Source organism: Lasioglossum baleicum, unplaced genomic scaffold, assembly GCF_051020765.1.
Source record: "Lasioglossum baleicum unplaced genomic scaffold, iyLasBale1 scaffold2636, whole genome shotgun sequence".
Classification (NCBI taxonomy): domain Eukaryota; kingdom Metazoa; phylum Arthropoda; class Insecta; order Hymenoptera; family Halictidae; genus Lasioglossum; species Lasioglossum baleicum.
Window position 1 is genome coordinate 168 of NW_027471695.1, and position 20,846 is coordinate 21,013.

Sequence of the window (20,846 nt, forward strand, 5' to 3'; positions counted from 1 at the left end):
TCTCGCGCTCCTCGGTGTTCCTCGGTAGCCTTCCGGTGTGTCAGATCGATAGGGTAAATAGAGGAAAATTTATTCGGAGCTCGACTGGGAAAAAGCGGCTGTGAACGGTATAGAGAGGCGCGCGTGTATGCGCGAGGAAGAAATGTTGGATAAAATTAAGCCGGCACGCGAGAAATTTGCTTGAATCGACTGAATGCGCCCGACGCTTCCTCATTAAGTTCTTGGTCTTCGCGACGACCCGGCAGGAATACTTTCCTTCCCGCCTCGACCGTGCGTCCAGACCAGAACCGCCTCCACGATAGTTTCCGTTAAATAACTACCAACCGGGAATATCCGCGAGCTCGGAGATTCGAAAATCGTAGGAGGAGATAGACTGGTGTCGGGGTAATTAGGTGATGGTCCGATGACAGGCCGGGAGAGAAATTCTTTCGGCGAAACAACGTCGCAAATGCGGCACAATGCGCTTTGGAGCGAGGAACGATACGCTTTTCATTTCTCGCGTCTTTTTTCCCCTTTTCAGCGAGCTTCGCCAATGATTATAAAGCTATTCCCTCGTTTGACTTTGGGCAAGCGTTTTGAAAAAGCGGTGAAATGCAGCGCGAGCGAGAGAAAGGGAACGAAACGCGTCGGCGGGGTGAAAAAGGAAGGATTAACAATAGTTTTTAAAAGCAGCCTCCGCTATTTTCGCATACCGTGTGTTGTATGTCGCGCGCGCGGCACGATACTGTTCGACTCAAAATTCCTCCGAGTCCCTCTCTTTCGCTTTCTCCTACTCAGACTTCCGCGGCTTTCTCTGTGCTCGCGCGTTCGGAAACTAGCTTTGGTCGCGTTTCTATTTCCGCCTAAGCGAAGGACTTTATTTTCCGCGCGGCGCCTAACAATCCCTCCAACGCGATTCTCGGGTGTCAACTTCAGCCGGTACATTTGTGTCCAAGATTATTAGAGCAATGAAATATCGGCACAAAGCCGGCAAAGGATTTCACAATGGATATCAAAGAGCAGTCATCGGGCCATTATCCGTTTCTTTTCCGCGAATACCACGGAACCTTTCTCCCGTGGTATTCGAAATTCTCGCCTAGGAAATCTCAAAGGAACGGTTTTTTCCCCTCGGTTCGCTGTCTCTTTCGCCGACGAACCGCCACCGTTGTTACAACGCGCACGACCCAACAAAATCGCGAATCGCGCGTGAAACACGCGTGCACGCGTCGGCCGCGATGGTGGAAAAGCGCGAGGCTATTAACGAGAAAGCGCGGAGGCGTGGATGGAAATAATTCGGTGGAAAGAAATAGGACGACAGGCCGAAGTAATCGTATCCGTGTAGCGGTGTGACGTCAGCGATGTGTTTCGTGGGTCCAATTAGTCGAAGAACACGTATAATTGGAATTAAGCTCTTAATTAATAGTTAATTAGCTGGCAGTAGTAGCGTCACCAGCGGCTCTGGCAGCAGCAGCAACAACTGTAGTAACGAGTTAGCCCCGGGGAGAGGGTTTCATTGTGGAGCGGCGCGCGCCACGCAGCCGGTTTTCGCTCGTTAATTCGAAATTAATTTATAATTGATAATTATTTTCGGGCCATGGGTCCTATCCGCTTGCCATCTCGACCAACCTTTCTAATTTCCTGCCTCTCCTGCCCGTAGAAAATTGCCATTTACCCTGCAAAGCACGCACGAGCTGTCGAGTCACGAGCAGTGTGTTTAAAGGAAGAAAAAACGCGTAAAAAGAAGGGAAAATGTTTTTTTCCTCCTCTGTATCGCTGGCGTGCGCGCGCACGCGCTGTTAGCTACTCCCTAATTGGGGAACCTGGATTTTTGAGATGAAAATCCGCGCGCTACTAGCTACTACTGGACAGCGTACCGTTTCCCCGACATTTTTTTCCCCTCCGCTCCTCTCGTCACTCTTTCTATTTTTTCTCTTTTCTTTTTTCCTCTTTTTTTTTTATTTCCCCCGTCCTTTTTTCCCTTTTCCTCCCAATTTTCGCTCGCCTCCCCGCCCCCCCGCCAGGGGCCGTTCCATCGAACCATTCGAAATTCCGTTATCGGTAATAAATTTACCGGGTATTTTGCCGGAATATCGAGTGTCAAGTCCGCGCTGCGACAGTCGATATCGCGCGAGGAAATTACGTTCCGATCTCCGCGAGTTTTTCCGATCGAAACACGCGTGTACGCCTCGGTCCCTGTTAATCGCGTTTCTTTTTTCTCCGAACCGAGTGGCGGATAATGGTTTAAATGCAACGCGGCGAGCAGACCGGGCAAAGAGGCAGGCGATAAATGGAAAAATAGAATCGCATTACGTGCTTCTTAGCTGCGTGCCGATGCTTCAAAGGGGTGGAAAATTGGAACATGAGAACGAACGACGAAAATGTTACGCGAATTTGGGTTGCTACGAGACCCTGTTTCCTGCGTTTTGATCTACCACCGACGACGCGTCGTCACCGGCCACCCGACTTTTCTGAATTATCATCAAACGCGCGCTGCTTTTTACCCGATTTCCTCGCGACATTTCGCCACGCCGCTGCGAAACACGGACAATTTGACATTTTACCTCGCGTTATCCTTCCCCGTCGCCATTACCGGTTAACGAACGGATTAACGAAGGGAAATCGAAGAAGGGACGCGTTGACTCGTAGAATACTCGTTGCGGGTAGAATTTGCAGGGAACACGCGTGGTCTCTCGATTTATTGGCAAATCGGGTATAATGGGTAATTTGATCCTGGACGTGCGGGCGCACCGCTGCAATTCGGATCGGATGGATTATCGGTACACGCGTTAATGATGATTTTTTGAAGAAAGTAGATACAGCTTCGAATTATGCCGGGTTATTTAATCTAGGCTGGCTTAATCGTGCAACATCGTCGGCTTTGAAATGTCGGCGAGCGCGTTGTCCGTGCATTTTGCTGAAACTTAATAAATTTAACGATCTTGTTACAGGTGTCGGGCACAATATAGAATCAGGGAAGGACTTCACGGTCGACGGTCTCTCCGGTTTCAGCAAAAAGAAGAAGAAGAAGCGTCGTCATAGGTGAGTGTCTGAGGCAAAGTTTCGGCGCGTGAAAATGTTTAGTCGCGGCGTTTCGGTTGCATCGAATTTTTCGCCGTGCCCGTCCTTTTCCACGTTTCCGCGACAGCGCGCCGCCATTAATTCTGTCTGGCGCGCTGCGTAAAAATTTTGATTGGAGCGTAACGTGAAATCAGCGCGATAGAAATACGCGTGAATAATTAATAACCACTGGCAAAATTTTCGACGCAACGCTCAGAGCTATTCTTCCGTATTTTCGCTTGATTATCCCCAGGCCTGCGAGACAATCGTTCGCGTTTCACTCATTTTCGTTCACCGATAATGATAAATTTATTCCCAACGAATATATCATTTTAGACTTTTCATCGTGTAATCGACGAGTCCCACCACCCCCGATAATGAGTTTTCAGCTATTTTGAAGTGACAGACAACCCGAATGCAATCACCGTTCCGCGATAATTGTATACCGGATGGACGAATTCCGGCTCAAATTGATCGTTAAAGGATATATTTGTCGGTAGAAATCGATTCCATTGAAACGTTCGAGTTACATGGCGAACGTAAGGATACGCGTTGCCGCGTATAACGCGGCCACCATTCGGCAGAAAGATTAAAAATTGACGCTGCGAATCGGTCGCGGACCGGCTGAATGAAGAATTATTATATTCGCAAATTGAACATGCGCAAATTAAAATTTCTCCCAGCTCGAATGTTTCATTGTAAAATTTATGAAATCCGCTTTAAATTCCGCGCACAGCTGGATTAAAAAGATAGATTCGCGCCGATTGATTTGCTCGAAATTCGTTTCGGCAACATCTATAGAATTTAATCTTGCTTCGACTTTGCCCATCGACTAAATTGTTTTTCGTCGCCCGTTCGACCATCGTTGACTCGTTCTAACATTTTTCCATTAACGAAATTCCGAATTCGTTTTCTGCGTCACGCTTCTTTTCCCCCTTCACCATCGAGCGTATGCTAGCTTTAAGGGAAAAGCTGTAATGGCATATAACTAGGTTCATACGGTTGTTGCTCCAGGACGATCTTCACGTCACAGCAGCTGGAGGAGCTGGAGGCAGCCTTCAAGGAAGCCCATTATCCGGACGTGTATGCTCGCGAGATGCTCAGCCTTCGAACCGATCTGCCCGAAGACAGGATACAGGTGAGCGAAAATCAAAAGACCTATGAAATCCGACCTTCTGACCCAGGAATCGGACGGCTTCGATACCGTACCGTTTCCTCGTGAAATTCGCGACTCAGGGCTATCGAGTTTCGTCGCGTAGATTCTCCGGAACGTGCTCGACTTCATCAAAGGCCGCAGCCGCTAACTTTTCCTTCCTCTTAACCACTCCGACGTCGTAAATAATCCAAAAACAGAAACACTTATCATCGAGGATTAATCGAATTAATTAACACGGATATAGAAATCGCAACGGTGCGACAGAGAGAGTGAGAGAGAGAGAGAGAGAGAGAAGGGAAAGAAAATCGGGTTGCAGGTGTGATTAAAGGGTGCCATTTTCAGCGGCGAATCGCGTGAATCGCGGGAATCGCGCGAATTACAAGGTGTAAATTGAAAGTGGTCGCTTTCGACGCGGTAACAATGCTTCTTGTGCGCGTCGTTTTCATAATTTACCTATTAAATTGACACACAATGCAATTCATCTCGGTTACCGTTCGCGCCAATTGCACAAAGAACGGTAAATCCCTAGACCGGGTTTTTCGTCGGATCGTAGTCCCGCGATCGCGTTCAGCGCCGGCAAAATTTCCACTGTAATTCGCTATTAAAACCACAATCCGCTTTGGCGATAATTTTGTTCATTAACGGAAATTAACAACGTAACACGCTCTTGGAAAATTTAACGCGCTGCTCGTGACGATTATACGGTATAATCAGTGGAAATATAAAGCTCCAATACGTTTTCATGCAATTACTACGCGCGTCGTTTTATCGCGGAAAATTCGGCATCAGAGTGATAACAACGAGGACAACTTTGCAAACAAATTTCACTCGCGTTCGTTCGTCAAAGAGATTCATCGTCAATTAGCGAGTGGTTCGGTGTTAGTTACATTTCTATAAATTACCACGCAATTAATTACGCAGATTCATACGTTATCCGGGTAACGATGTAACCGAGATGCTGTCTACTCCCGATGATTCGACAGATCCGCCTCGGCCGTAGCGATTACCGGCTTTCCCATCGAAAACGCACCACCCTGCGTATCGCGAATCGCGAAACGATAGCCGGCCTCTCCACCCTCTCGGCGGAAATTAGGAAAGCCCGGTTGCGGAGATAATAGGCGACGCCTCGGCCGGCTGTTTATCCGATCGCAAATGGCAGCTCGTTCGATGCCGCGGCGATATCGCGCGGAATTATCGACAGCGTGCATAAAGCGGCGAAAGAACAGTCGCGAATGAAAGTGGTAAGGGGTGCAGCGGTGGCTGGTTGTCGGGGGTGGAGAATGGCAAGTCCAAAAGGCGCGACTATAAAAGGGAGAATTTTCCCGGGCTGACGGTTAGTTACCGCGGACTCGTCGAGTACCAGGCTGAGATAGGTTTCCGCATGGCGGACCCGGGACAAACTTCCCTTTCTCTCCCTCTTCCTCTTCCTCCTCCCTTTTCCTCCTAACGCCATTTACCCCTACGCGCGTCCTTCCATCGCCTCCTCCTCCTCTCTCCTTCTCCTCGCGTCCTCCGCTGTCTCCTTTCGACAGGACGCGAGGGACAAACGGCAGCGAGTAGCCAGGAGGACAGAGAGAAAGGTGTAGGACTAAAGGAAGAAAGGATTAGGATCCTCTAGGCCGATGCTATTCGGCACGTGGGTGTACCTACGCGCGCGCTACCGCGTTCACGCGTGTCCGTGCATAAATGACCAGCACGCGCACATGCACCAGACGTTGAATATATTTTGATATAATTCGAGGGACCAGGGTGACGAAGGTTAGAGGCTGAAGGGTGGCAGTGGTCCGCGCAACAAAGGTGGCAAAGGAACCGCTAGAGGAGATGACACCAGAGGTAGAAAAGAAACGACTGGGGTAAAGCGCGACGAGGATGCATTGGTAAGGTAAAGAGAGAGACAGACCGTGGGAGAAAGAGAGAGAGAGTGAGCGAGAGAGGAAGACGAAGTAGGAGGAGAAGATAGAGAGAGTGAGAGAGAGGGAGAAGGGGAGGAAGATTACGAGAAAGAGAGGGCGAGTAAAAAGAGGTACGAGGGAAAGGGGTGGGTAGGTAGGTAGGTAGGTAGGTACAGTCGAGTCGCGATTCACGGGGTTGTTGAAGCTTCGCGGCTGAAGCGTGCAGGCGCGTATACAGAGAGAGAGAGAGAGAGAAAGAGAGAGAGGGAGAGAGAGAGGGAGGAGAGCGAGGGAGAGCGAGTGGGAGAGGGAGAGAGGGAGAGAGAGAGAGAAAGAGAGAGTAACGGCGCCGTGAAACGACAAAGCGGCCATTGCAGGATGGGTGCGGTCCCGCGGGCCAATCAGAGAGACGAGTCGCGGACCGGTCGGCCAATCAGGCCGCGCCTTCCACCCGTCTTTTGTTTCTAAATTTGCGCGCGCGGCGGGGACACAATATAACGAGCGCGCGGGACGAAAAGAGGGGTTGGTAATCGTTAACGGTGATATTTTTGTGTGGGAGTGCCGGCTTTCTTCGTCTTTTCTCTACCTCTTCTTTCACTCTACCTTCACCCCTACGCCTCCTCCCACGCGTCCTACGCACCCATTCCTCTCCCTCCCCCTCTCCCTCCCTCTCTCTCTCTTTCTCTTTCCGATTCGTTGCCGCGTGAATTTCCTTCCGCTTCTCGATCTAGCGCGCGTCTCCATCGAGTTTCTTCGTCCCTTGCTCTGTTTCTGCCTGTTCCGCGACCACTCCGACCCCCTATTTCTTTCCTAATTTCTTTGTAGCTCCTCTCTCCGGGCCCTTTGTCCCGCGTCTCTTTTCCTTTCTCGCGCGCCACCGTGCGTGCGTGCGTGCGCGCACGCCGACGCGTGTCGCCAAACCACGCCAACAACACCACCGCGCCGGCCAGTTTTCATATCGATTAGGGCCATTTCTGCCACTCCATGTCCTCGGCCAGCGTGTTCCTCCCTCGAGTAAATGCCAACTAGTTTCCGCGGAAATTTATTCTACCACGCCGACCGAGCAACCGCCTCGAAACAGGATTTTTAAGAGAGAGAGAGAGAGAGAGAAAATTCTTCCAACGAACGAACGCACCCGTTCTCTGCTTTGGCAGAGGGAATGGCGCTTGGTAAAATTTCGAGAGGCCAGCCATTCGATGGAACGGTAACGACCGTTAACGTCGAAAGGAAGAGAAGACCGGAAGGGACTGCTTCCGCTATCAAACGAAATTATCACGTCCGTTGGACGTTTCGACAATGCACCGGCTGTCAGGTTTCGCGCGTTCGAGTATTGCCCGATGAAATGGACGGCTTCGGTTAAACCGAGGCTGGTCGAACAAATTAATTAGTAATGCTGGTTGAATCGGATGCAAGCCGATGTCAGGGTAGAAATACGCGTCTCATCGGGCAGGAGGATTCTTGCGTATGCACGGGCCTGGTTCCTTGGAATTCTCTGTAGCGACTGAGACGAGGCTGACCCATCGGGAAAATGCAGAGGAAAAGAGGCGTTTTCTTTGACGACCAGACGTCGCTTGATTTTTCGGTATCGAGAGGCTTTCTCATTTCGAACCGGGACAAAGAGATATAGGAGAAAAAAGGGCAGCATCTTCTTTGAAGAACGGGAAAACGCTAGGAGCATTTCCTCCTCTTCTCTTCGCCGCGAAATGAGAAACTTCCAAGACTTTTTCCATGGTATTCATTCCGGGGACAATGCCCGGTTCCTCCAAATACACCGAGATTTTAATATACGCCAACGTTTTCAACAACTTCCATGGCATCCTCCGATAATGTTTCCGCGTATCGGAAAGGACCTTGATAATCGGCCGTGCTATACCCTCCGATTCGTCGCGATTCGTCGCGTTATTTCGCGTAACTTTCGCAACGCTGACAACCAGAAGAAAGAAAAACCGGAACGCTCCCGCGGTGAAGTTAATCGAAATGTCTTCGGCAGACCTCCGTTCCGGCTGTTCGCGTAATTGTGCATACGATTCACGCATGCGGCCGTATAATTGCGAGTTCCTGCCACAGATTCCGTGCGACGCGTTTCCTGTCAAAGCGGTCACGCTTTAAATGCATCCTTCCTGCGCGGAAAAAAAAGGAACTCTCGCGCTTTCCTCGAAATCATCCTCCTCGTTTTTCCATTCGCCAATGTTCCTTTCGCGCGACGCGAAAAAGAAATTATTTCGAGATTAATCGTTCGGGTGAGTATGGACTCTACGAGTGGTGGTTCAAGGAGGCTCTGCCGATACGGTTGGAAATACCGGGTAAAATTGCGAGATAAAAAGGAGCGTTCGCGTAAGAAAGGAGGTTGAAGGGAGTGACTGGTTTCGAAATTCACCCCCATAGAGGAGGAGGAAAGACCGATCGACTTGACTACTCGTTATCGCGATCGCTCTCGTGTTCGGAATGAGGCTGCGACTGATTGGCGCGCAGAATCGCGCACAAACGGACGTAATTTCGGTGGCCGGAGGGTTACGGCTTCTTATGGGGGTGCGAAAATTACAGGCTGCCTCGCCACACGTCCTTTCAGCCTGATCGATATATATACATATACGCGGACGCTGAACGGGGGTCCCACCTTGCGAAGTGTTTTCGACAAAATGACACCACGAATCACCGTTCAATTACCGTTTAATTCCAGCGACGCTACGCGTGCGAGCGTTTAATAAATCGCGCCTCGCGTTCGATTTTAATTTACCAAGGAGATTGGAACGGGCGTGTATAACGGGGTACCATCTCGAGAGGGTCCGAGGAAAAGGAGTCGTCTCTCTCGCGCGGACAGACGTTTCCCGGTTGAAGTTATCCGGGTAATGAGGCCCGAGACTCCCACGGGCTCGTTCGAAAAAACAACACGCGTATCCAGCCATAAGCGGCCCATTAGCGAAGAATTTTGACGTGGCTGGCACAATCGCGCTGCTGCGAGCTGCTTCGAGCCGCTTCGAGCTGCTTCGAGCCGCTGCGAGCCGCTGCGAGAGGAGTGGAAAGCCGACTGGCGGAGAAAAAAATTGACTTGGAGTAGCGAGGAACGGCTCAGGAGACGCAAGTCATCCACGGAGCACTCTAGAGGGTTCTCAGCCGGCTTCCACGTACGTTCTTTGACAAAGGTTCCTCTGAAGGAAGCCCCCTTCCTGACAACAGGGCCCCATTGTCAGTCCCCGTTTCAGCCGAGGCGCCATTGAGGATTCGTTAGAACGGGCTGCCAGGTAGGGCCCGCGCGACCGAGACCGCGAGTCTTCGACATTTCCTTTCGATCGTGCACGATCATTCTCCGCTCTTCTCCTCGATACACTTCACCGTCCCGTAATTACGGCTCGGAACCGCTGCTTCGTGGAATCGGAATCGCGCCGCGTAGCTTAGAAATCCGCGCGAGATGATCCAGCGCGATCACCGCTCGACAGCTCGAGTTTTACCTGCTCGACTCGTCTCGGGAAAATTATTTCCCATTTTTTTCCACTTTCCCGCGGAATATAATTCCCAACGATGACGCGCGTCGGACTAAAATGTTTCGCGGAGAGTTTTCGCGGAGGGTTTTCGTGTAGAAAATGTTGCAGCGAGGAAGAAGAGAATAAGTATTTCGGTAGGAGTATTTCTCGGCAACTCGTTCATTAATACGCGAGTTGCCGCGTCGGTGATCCCGGAAGAATAACTCGTTGGGCCCAACAAAATGGCGTTCCCTTCGAGGGGCTTGAAAGTGGAACGCCGGTAGCGTAAAGCATCGTCCGTAAAGCCGAGTTAAGAGGCTCGTTCGAATTCGATCTCGCACGACAAAGATCCTCGATTCTTCGATTGCTTTCCTCCAATGTTTCCTCGAGGAACCGTTCGTTCTTCCTACTGAATTATGTGGAAGATTGACCCAGCTGTAAACGGAAGGTTCTTTTCTCTCGACGCCAAGACGAGTGGAACAACTGGCAGCGATGGAATGGAAAATAAAGCTGCCTCGGTAACTTTGGATCTTCCGCTTTCCGAATAGTGTCAAGTATTCCTCCGAAGCTTCCTCCTTTCGATTACTTTCCGGGCAATAATCGCCCCCTGATAGCTTCTATTTAAATACACCTCGAATTACTCGTTCGATCGGTCGAGGAAAAGAGAGAACGAGAGAAGAAAGAGAGAAGAGAAGAGAGATGAACGGGGAACGAGAGTAAATGAAAAACAGGCGAGATCGGGAAGACAGCGGTTCCGAATGAGAAACGATTTGGAAACGTCTGACAAGAATAACCGCAAGGACAAGCGGAAAATTAAGTGCGTGATTCGAGGAGGAAGTAATCGCTGAAATGAAGCATAATCCCCCGGACATTAGGAATTTTCATTTTTAATCCACTCGTTCCCGTGGACAATTTACCGCGAGAGTGGCGCATTACCAGGCGACAAGAACAAAACGTTCGTCTCCCTCTCGGCCGCTACCAAAATGGCTCGCGACAATAACGCGTGGTCGGTGAAGACGTGGTCGGTGAAGGCGCGCGCGATGCCTCGCGTCGCGTCGCCTCGCGTCGCCTTGCTAGTTCCCAGCGAATGAAATAGGCCGATTCGAGGGTCCTAGACCCGTTTGCTCGTTTAGACCGATGAACAGGAAGAAAAGGGAAGAGAGAGAGAGAAAGAGAGAGAGAGAGAGGGCTGAAAGTTTGGCTCGTTTCGAGGATATAATCTACCGCGCGAGGAGAAGAAAGTAACGAGGAATCGAGTTACGTTCTCCACCCCCGGCGGGCTCGTTCTTCTTCAACCCTCTTCCGCTCTACTTCGATCTCTCTTCGGGGCTGTCTCCGTCCACCGTGGCTCTCGTCCTCCCGCAAAGAAGCCGAGCTAAGAAAGCGTAATGACGCGGAAACGGCTCAAATGACCCGCGAATTTTCACCGGACGAGTCTTCCTACTCGTGCTTATGTTTAATAGGCGACCAACCTCGTAACTTGACGTAAATCGTCCCGTGGTATTACCATTTCCACGGCGAATTTATGGTAATTCCGATTCCGCTTCTACTTCCATCCAGTCTATCGTATCCTAGCCTGCGATCGCGTATACCTTCTCTCCTCCGCGTCTCATTTTCCCACTCCTCCTTCTCCTCCTTTCCGCCTATCTTCGGCATTCTTTCTCAACGAAGAATTAATTTCTCCTTTCTTCGAAATCTGTTTGTCTTTCGGACCGATTACCAGCTGGCCGATCGAAATTATCCGTCTCGCGATGAAAGGCTGTCTGTTATTTCGACCGAAAGGAGAAACGATCGGCCGGCTCGGTGTGTTTTCTGAAAAATTCAATTCTTCCTCACGGACGGGACATGACAGGTGGATATCCTGGATAAAGGACCGAGAAGGACTCCAGTTCGAGCACCTAGAGAAGACGTTAACACGTTCTAAAGGCCGCGCTAACGCTGTGTAAACAGAGCTCGGCTCGGAAATTAGCTCTTCTCGGCTGGGTAAAATAAATATTTTCGCGTCGGACCATCGTTAACGGATTATGAAAATCTTTTTCTTTTTTTTCTTCTCTTTTTCCTGTCGTACCTGGAAACTCAACCGCGATCCATCGGCAACGATTCCGTCTGAAATTACATAATCCGCGCTAACCAACGATTTCGTTTCTCTCGATACGGAACTTTCAAAATTCACGCGTTGGAAGACGACCCGGGAATACGAATCTCCGTGGACGAGTGGGGAAACGCGAAGAACGAGAGATCTGCTGGGAAACTACGGGTTGGTATGTACCGTATCGAATTGATAGCAACCTCCTCTCGATTGCTGGTGCAAGAATCGAATAAACCGACAGGCTATAAATTCCATAGAAAGGAGGAATCGCGGCGGCGGGGCTAGGGACTTAATTAAATTTCCCCGGGTTTGCAAGCACAGCCGGACTCGGCCCTCGAAGCGGAGTTTCGCATACTCGGCGGTGGATCGAGGCGTGATTACGCATATAGGCCCCGGGTAGAAAATCGACGGGTAGGAAATTTCGAGGCTGGCCCCTGCCCAATTATTGATTTTGTCTTTTCGATGGTCACGAACGCGAGAGGAAAGCGATGCAGGCGCACACTGGCGAGGAAAGGCTAGGCAGAGAAGGGTGTCGCGGGACGTGTGTGCGGCGCAGGCCGGAGGGGTTACAAAGCTACGAACGCATTAAATACTCGAGAGCGCAGTGTCCTCGGATGAGCTTTACGTAGACGGACACAGGCGCAGGGCGACGCACACTAACACCGGCCGGGCGGGCACGCACGCGACACGCACAAAGGCGGTGGCTAAATTGATTGCGTCTAAAATCCAACGAGCTTTCTCGGCTTTTCGTTTCGAGCCGCGAGCCGCGGCAACGCCGGCACGAAGATGGCGAGGAACGACCTTTGTGGCGGAGCCACGAGTACGTTTCACAAAAATATAACCTTGCAAAGAGGCTTTCTCTTTTTCCTCTTGCTATCTTTCTTCCTTTCCCCCCTTTCACCCGCTTTCTGCCCCTTCGTCGCACCGTCTCACCGCTCTCTCTCTCTATGTGCATGCATACCTCTCTCTGAAAACGGATCACCCTCTGCCTTCCGGGGCAGAGGGCTGGAAACCTCGGTTCCGCGTCGCGCCATTGCGATAAATAAGTTTTTCCCCCGAAAACCGTCCTGATCAAAAGGAGTTTTCCGCGCTGCTAGGCCCGGGCTGACCCAACGCCCGATTCCACCTACGATTTTATCGGAGAAATTTTTCCCGGTGCAACACCCGCCAGGCTTTAATCCCCGCGATGCCCGTAACGAACACTCGCGGCGAGCCTCGCTCTCCGATCGGAAAATTATATTTTAACGGCGATTTGACGGGAAATTAATTCGATAAAGAAGAATCGGCCGGGTGCGATTGTCTCTGTGGTTTTAAAAGCGAGCCGACCCCGGGTGAATTCGGGGCTGAACCTATGGAGAATAAGGCCGCGGGTAAAAACACGAATCGTACTAATCAAAAGGAATTTTCAACGCACCGGTAATCGTAAATCGTGAAACGACGGGAAAATACGCGAACTCAATGGAACGCGTAATTTCGCGCGGCCGCTTTTTAGAATGCCAGCGTTTTTGCGTATAATGGCGCGCGATTACGTGACAATTCCAACGTTCTGCAACAGTGTCGGGGGCACAATGTTTTTCCCAAATCAATTGATCGCGAACCAATCGGGAAAAAAGATTCGTCCCGTTGAACACCGCCGCCGCTTCGGCATTTAAACACGGTCCGTTCTGCCTTTTCGCCCTCTCTCTCTCTCTCTCCCCGTGTCGTTCGCATAATTGTCGATGAATGGAATTAAAGCGGAATTATAGGATCGTCGCGCGTGATTCAGCGGGCAACAATTCCCGTCGGGGGACGGGGTCCTAATCCTGTCGTAAGAAGCGACCGATCGTTCGCTCATAAAACCATCGCCGACCTTCCGATCCAATAGCCCATGGTGCCTGCGTGCAACCCTCCTAATAGGGTTGCGGCCGCGGTGACGACTTCGAGCTCATGAATTTTCTATCGCTCATCGTCCGATTAAACGATCTTCACCGATCAAGGGTGAGACGAGCCCTTTGACTTTTGCGCGTCTACACGGATACCGACCAGCGTGGCGTTTCACCCTCCTTCGCGCGAATAGACAAACCCCCAAACAGAGAAACTCGGTTCCCGATGCTATCGCGTTTATCTCGTATGCTCCAAGACGAAGAAGAAATCAAGGACTGCGTAAGAATTCGTCGAGTCTCGGCAACTCGAAGACGCGCACAAATCACGGGGATATTCACGCGTCAGACGAGAATTTAGCGAACGACCGTGCGCACCGGACAGTTTCTTAGCTGGATGATTCTCCGAAAGGAAAGGAGGCCGGTCGGAGCTCGTAAAACCGAGGGCAAACAAAGCGATGAATTCCGGTTGGCCGCGTTCCACCCCAAAAATTGACCAATAACGCGCATCTCGAATTTCCCTGGTGCGGCGCTCGCGCCGGCTGGCAAATAAATAAGGGTCTGTGCGCGGCCGAAATCGGGCTCGCGGAATATCTAGCAATTTGGGCGTAGCGGGATTGTCAACGGTACCGCTTATAAATTCTAATAAACCCCATTGCGCGGCGGTGAAATCTGGAGGGAGTGGGTGGTGCGGGTGGCGCGGGTGGCGAACGCCGTGGATCCCGAGGGCGCACCGGGAGCTGAAGCGGGGCGGACGCCAGCCAGGGGATACCGCTGGATGCGGATATAAATCTCGACTAACCGAATTAAGTTAGAAGCATGGGCCGAAGTTTCGCCACGCCCTCGTCGCCGATGAAACGCTATCGAAACCCGGAGTCTGCGTGGTGAAAATTGTAGCGAGACAGGGGAAGAGGAAACGCGTCTCTCTGTGTGTCGAAAGATGACACAAAGATGCATCGCGTCTTAACGACCATTCGCGATGCGGCAATTCTCCTCGTCGCCTTGTTGTCCCGAATCAACGCGAGAATCGCTTCGAGAAAAATCAAAGGTTTCCGAATCGATCCGAGATTCAGAGATGCCTTTTCGTTCGGTGGAATCGACCGGTTTGCTTAGCGAGTGGCCGCGCGGTTAAACACAGAGGACACGGGGATTGCAGTGCGCGTTAATACCCGTTTGCTAGATGTAAACCACGTCCAATAAGACTCGGATAATAACGTTTGGTTAGCGTAACGACTTGATCGGGTTTCCTGTTGCACGGAATCGATCACCCCAATCAGGTGATTCTCGGATAATCGACTAATCGATGCCCGCTATCGAGGGAAATCGAATTAATCTGGAGAATTAACTCGGGATAACGGAGTGTACCGGGAGAACGATGGATCCGGAGGTAACCCCTGGTACGCGAAATGGAAAAATTTGTCGCGAGCACCACCGTGACCGATGGAAATTGCCAATTATTTCAGCGATGCTGGGTGGTCGGTGGTGAACGAGATCCAGTCGATATTAATTCCCCGTGTTTCGAGATCCTTTTCGCTCGTCGAGGCCAAGTCGCGATTAAGCTTCCGCACCCTTCCAATGCTCCTTCGTCCGGCAAGTGTCCCACCTAATGATGTTCCGGCGCGTGCCACTTCGCAGCATGGGGTCTATCCCCGAACCCCATGCTCCCGGCTAACCTAACTATTTGCCGGCCGATGACCAACCGGCTCGGCACCGTCCGACATCCTCGTTCGCGCATTATGCCGCAAACAACCGATCCGTTTTTCGGGGGTTAATGCGACTTCGCAGGTCCACCGCACGCGTTACTTATTGGAAGAGATTAATTGGCTTACCGGCTCCCCGGGTTGCCCCTTGTGGGAACCCGGAGAGCCGTTATTCGCGCCGTCCATCATCCCGCGTCGCGTCAAATGATCCGTACGAATTTTCCGCGGAGCGAGATTCCAAACGAGGATTTATCGCTGGTCACGGTCACCGGTGCCCCCCGTCGCTCGTGGACGAGCAATCCCCGTTTCGCTCGCGCTAGAAATAAAGCCGTCGCGATCGCGATGACACTCGTGTCTCGAGGATCACTCGCAAAGTCGAAACGCGATCGTCTTTCGAAGCGCGATGGAAGCGCGGCGGGAACGCGACGAGGTTGGAGGACGGGAGAAAGAAGACGGAGGAAAGAAAGCGTTTAATAAGCACGTAACGGGGATCTAATACGTGGCGGGATCGGCTGAAGCTTTGACGATGCGGGCGTGGAGCAGGGGTTCGCGTGGGACGTCGGGTGTGCGGCGGGTGCGCGGCGGTGCGCGGCGGCGTGGCGAAAGAGGGAGAACCAGAACTCGATATCTCATTATCGGTCGATCGTAAATTGATGTTACCGGTGGGGAGTAACGAGATCTCCAATTATCCTTGGGACAGTATCAGCTTGTACGGCGGTGTATAGGTGTTAGCGGGCGGCGACGATTCCGAGGTGGAAACCATTCGCCGATAGATCGCGGTCTTCTTATCTCGTCCATCGGACACGAATGCTCGAATCGCGAAAAACAATGCGGACCGTGCTCCTGAGAGAAAAATAACGGTCTCGTTTTCTCCTGTTTTGTTGGCAATTTCGCTTCTCCCTTTCACCGCTTTTCCCCCTCTGCTCCCACTCCCTCGATCTCTCTCTCTCTCTCCTTCCGTCTTGCCACCCGTTCTTCTATCGTGCGTGGTATTCCTGGCTGCCTGGCTGCCTCTCTTCACGGCGGAAAATCAAAAAGCTTTCGGTTAGGTAGACCTTCGAGGACCCTCGTCCTGCTAGTACCTGACGGCAACTCTTCAGCCTCAGTTTCAATACATCGTGCTGGCATCGAGCTCGAGTGTTGCAGCAAGAAGCAGGCAGGTGGGTGCCGTCGACTTGTTCTCTCTATCGGTGTCTCTCCCTCCCTTCTCCACCTCGATACTCCCCTACCATCTCGCCGAACCTCTTCTCGCTCTTCTCTCTCTTCCTCTGGTTCATCTCCACCTACTCCGCCGCCTCCTTCGCCCCCCGTTCGCCCCCGTTCGCTTACTCTCTTTCGTCTGATCGTTGGCTATCCCTGACTCCGCGACCGTGTATCCTGTATCGCTGTATTGGTAATCCATAGCGAGTTACCGCGGGTCCCTCTTCTCCTACCTCCGTGAAACCCCCCGACATCACCCTCTCTTTGCTTCGCCTCGTATCTCCTCTGTACCAACACTAACCCGTCTTAACTTAGACGCCGCTGGTAGTACTCGCTCCGAGTCTTTCCCTCGATCTTCCTATCGATGTCCTTCTCTCCGTCCCGGTATCGCGCGCCGCGTCTGCTTCCCTTGCTCCGCTCGCTGCTGCTCCTCTCCTCCCTCTCTCCCGCTCTCTCGCAATCTCTCTCTCTCCGTTGCCATCCTTCCCTCCCGACCCCTCGCTCGCCCCCTCGCACTTTATATATCGGCCGTCCCTCTCTCTTTATTCCCATTCCCATTCTCATCCTCTTGTTTTGGTCCAATAGTCAGTCGCCGGTCTGATCGATGATACGCCAACAGCCAGCACTGCGCATGGCCGACTAAATACAAACTCGCTCCTTATTATACCGGGTGTGCCAATAAAGGGGGTGGCGGGCCAGAGAATGGGAAGGAGGAGGCGGCGGGTGGGAGGGGAGGAAGGCGAGAAGCCCACCGCTGGAGTTCTCGCTCCTTCGAGTCGACGAATGCCACGCCATAAAGGATCCTCTTCCTCCTCGTTGCCGTTGCTGCTACCGCTGCTTCTGCAATGCAGGCCCCAACCCCCGGCCACTCTGCCTCCGCCGGTACATCCATTCTGCCAACGTACTTCGATGTCTCCGTCTTTGTCTCTTGGTAAGCTATTCCAGGATGCCAAAGGATAATCCCGGTACGCGATTTCGCCTCCCGAACCTCCCAACGACCACTCGTTCGCCACCCACTCTCTCGCTCTCCGCTACAACTTTCCCCAACTTTTCCAACCCGCTCTTTTACGCCTCCCGTTTTACGTCCTACATAAGTACGCGTAAATTCGCCTTCCCACTGCTTTTTCATCCAACGTCCATCATCCTTGTCCGAACCCAACTTCTCCGTGGTTTATTCCACGCTGGGTAGTACTGTTTGCGCTGTAACGCAAGTCCAAGAAGGATCCCCAAGACAGGGGGTAGGTACTCGTACGAACCGGTCGAGCTGTGCGTTTAAATCGGATTCGAGAACGGTCGCGAGAACGGGCCGGTTATCTTCATTGGACGCAATCGCGGTCGTAAAGTCACTTGGAAATCGAATAACAACTTTACGATCGGTAGAGTCATTTACGCGTCAGCGAATAGAACGGCTGTCCCCCCGATCAACGAGAGCTTTTCTACGAGATTCTCTCGTTCCACGCGACCATTACCATTTCCGCCACACAGCCTTAATCCCTTTCGTTCCTGCGCCTTCTCTGCTTTTCCGCCTTCGTCATTCCGCAATGACGGACTATTACGTCCGATTACGCGGCTGCCGGCTCTGAATCGCGAAACAGTCTCGTCCCGATCGATCGGCCGCAAGCCGGTGTCAAACATTTCCAACGGATGAAATGAAAAAATGTCACAGGTGTCGCCGGGGGCGCGTTTCCGTCGTGGAATTAGCGCGAAACTCGTCGGGGAAAAGCCAAAGGGGTGGGCGGATTAAGCTCGGAAAGGACCAACCGTTTCCTCTCCTTATCGGCGAAACAAAAGCGTCCTTTGCCGTAGAACTGGGCAACATTTGCATGAGTATTTTTCGCGCGCCTGTAGGGGGTGGGTCGCGGGAAAAAGGCCGGCCAGCTTGTTCAAACCTAGGCGGAAGATAATTTCGGGGTGGCAGGGCAAATTGACAGGGCAACGCGTTCCCATTCATTCGAATTACGTTCCAATTCTGCCGGTGACTTTAGCATTGTTGCTACAAATTGGTACACGCCCTGGCCTCCGGCCCAGGCCAGACCACCCCCACGTGCGTCTGCCTCGTACACGCGTTTCGCAAATGATGCGTGTGCACAGACCTTTTTAAATAACATCCTCCGACGATCCCGTCTACCGATCGCGACTACGGACAAGATTGCTCCTGACGGATCGATCTCGTCCTCGCCGACACAATTGTTCGCCCCTCGACTTCCACGGGAATGAGAATCGAGTTTTCCTTGGTGTTCTTTTAACGACAGTTTCACAGTCACGCCAGAGACGCGCGATTCTTCCCAACTAAACGATCGAGTAATTGTTTCGCTGGATTCGGTATCGAGACGGGACGCGAACCAAAGTCCGAAGGATATTTCGCGTATAAATAACGAGCCACCGGCGTCCGCACAGCGATATCGTTTTCCACTTGTTCGATATCACCGACTGATATCCGGTGCTCGGAAACGCTGGCTCGAGTTGCAAACGCGAAACGATATCGAATAATTACGAGGAAAACGGGGAGAATAATTTTGGACGAAACTGTTGGACGATTTAAACGGGCAACAAATACGAACGCGATTCGCGGCGAATGGAAGTAGCAGCCTGGATATCGCGATTACTAATTTCTCCGTTACTATTAGTTTCCTCGGTCCTGGGGGAGGGTAACGCGGGAAACTTGGCGGATATCGAGCTCGTTAAAGTTGAAACTCGTGCGGGGATGCGAGCGTGACCGGAGGAGACGACACGCGACTCCTCCGTAGGTGGTCCGATGATCAGAATCGTTAACAAGTAGCCTAACGGGACGCCGGACCGCGAAAAACAGGATAACGAACTGCCAGTTGATCGTTTAAGCGGAATAGTTAACTAGCAACTAGCGTGGAACCGCACGCATGAAACTGATCGCACGTTGCGTTCATAGTACTCCAATTAGCAGACGACGGCCATTAAACGGACAAGTGAGCCTCAAAGTATGGTCGGTAACGTTCTCTCGGATTTGCCCAGTACCCCGTTACTACCGGTAATGGGCTGCTAATAATAAATCTTCCGCTCCATCCGACTTTCGCGATTAGTCCTAGTTTCCAATGGACGCGTTCGCTCTTCCGTGCCGTTGCATCCGACTCGAGTAGCGACTCGATCGACCAACAAGATTGACAAGTGTCGCGAATTCGTTGTTTCAGGTCTGGTTCCAAAACCGGAGAGCAAAATGGCGCAAAACGGAGAAGTGTTGGGGCAGAAGTACCATAATGGCGGAGTATGGCCTATACGGGGCGATGGTGCGACACTCTCTACCGCTTCCAGAGACCATACTGAAAAGTGCCAAGGAAAACGAGTCGGTGGCGCCATGGTTGCTAGGTGAGAATTCTCCAAAATTTTCCTACGCTTATCAACATACGAACGCATTAAGTTTTGCTAACTTGGCGGACGGTGTTAGAATTTCAAAGGGAGAAAGAGAGAGAGAGTGAGAGAGAGTAGAGATAGAGATAGAATAGCTTTGTCCGAAGTAGCGAGCAATGCTTAATGAACTATGCCCCGCCCTCGCAGAAAATATATAAGTCTCGACTTTGTTTTTCTGTTCGTCTCTGTCAGCTCAATCATCTAAGACGAGCAGCTTTAGTCAAGATATCGAAAATAATCAAGAACTGATTGACTGTGGCCCCGCAGGGATGCACCGGAAGTCAATCGAAGCAGCGGAGCATCTCAAGTCTGGCGGAGAGGACAGCGGAAACGATCACAATGGAAGCGGAAGCAGCCCTCATCATAATCATCATCAAGGTGGACCGACCAGCTCCGAGAGTGGACAGGAAAGTCAGGACGGCATGGGGCCTTCGTCGTCGACAGGTAATAACCTACCAATTCTATACGATAGCTAGGTGACGCGAATCGCGTTTATTCTCGGTAGGAAGGTAGAAGGTAGAGCGGAAGGGAGGAATGTAGCGGCCTGACCGATGTCGGAAGCGCGATTAACGTCGCGATGATCTTTTGTTTCTCAGGAATGGTTCAGGACACGGAGCAGCTGAGAAACGAAAGCATCGCCTGTTTGAGGGCGAAAGCGCAGCAGCATCAGCTGCAGTTGAGTCTACAACCCACGGCTGTGCCTACCAGCACCTCCTACCCTGCAGGCCCGCAGTCGAGCACGCTTCACGCCTCTGTTTAATCACCGTTTCGACACCTTCCTTCCACGAATCATCGAAACTAACATAGAAGACGTTCAATACCTTAGAGAACAGCCTCGTTCGAAGTTTAAGCGAGGAATTTCGCGACCTGTCCTCGCGATTAAGTTTCAGGGAAGACAGCAGCTTCGCCAGCGGGTCGCCCCAGCGATCTCGCTAATCGCTCGACGCAAAAATTCTTCTTCGTCTCTGCTCCGAGTCGCGGAACCTCCGCGAGATATCATTACCGAGTCTAATTTCGACGAATCAGGGTAAACGTCTATCGGCAACTACTTATACGAGGGATGTACAGACGA

General features: G+C 51.7%; 1 protein-coding gene across 1 annotated transcript; it reads left to right on the forward strand.

Annotated features, from left to right (window-relative positions):
- Positions 1-2,694: 2,694 nt before the first annotated feature.
- LOC143221542 (visual system homeobox 2-like) lies at positions 2,695-20,534 on the forward strand. Its single transcript, XM_076446964.1, has 6 exons — positions 2,695-2,698; positions 2,928-3,017; positions 4,044-4,174; positions 19,558-19,732; positions 19,967-20,218; positions 20,371-20,534. Exons 1-6 carry the CDS (start codon positions 2,695-2,697, stop codon positions 20,532-20,534), a joined length of 816 nt encoding a protein of 271 aa, XP_076303079.1.
- Positions 20,535-20,846: the final 312 nt, after the last annotated feature.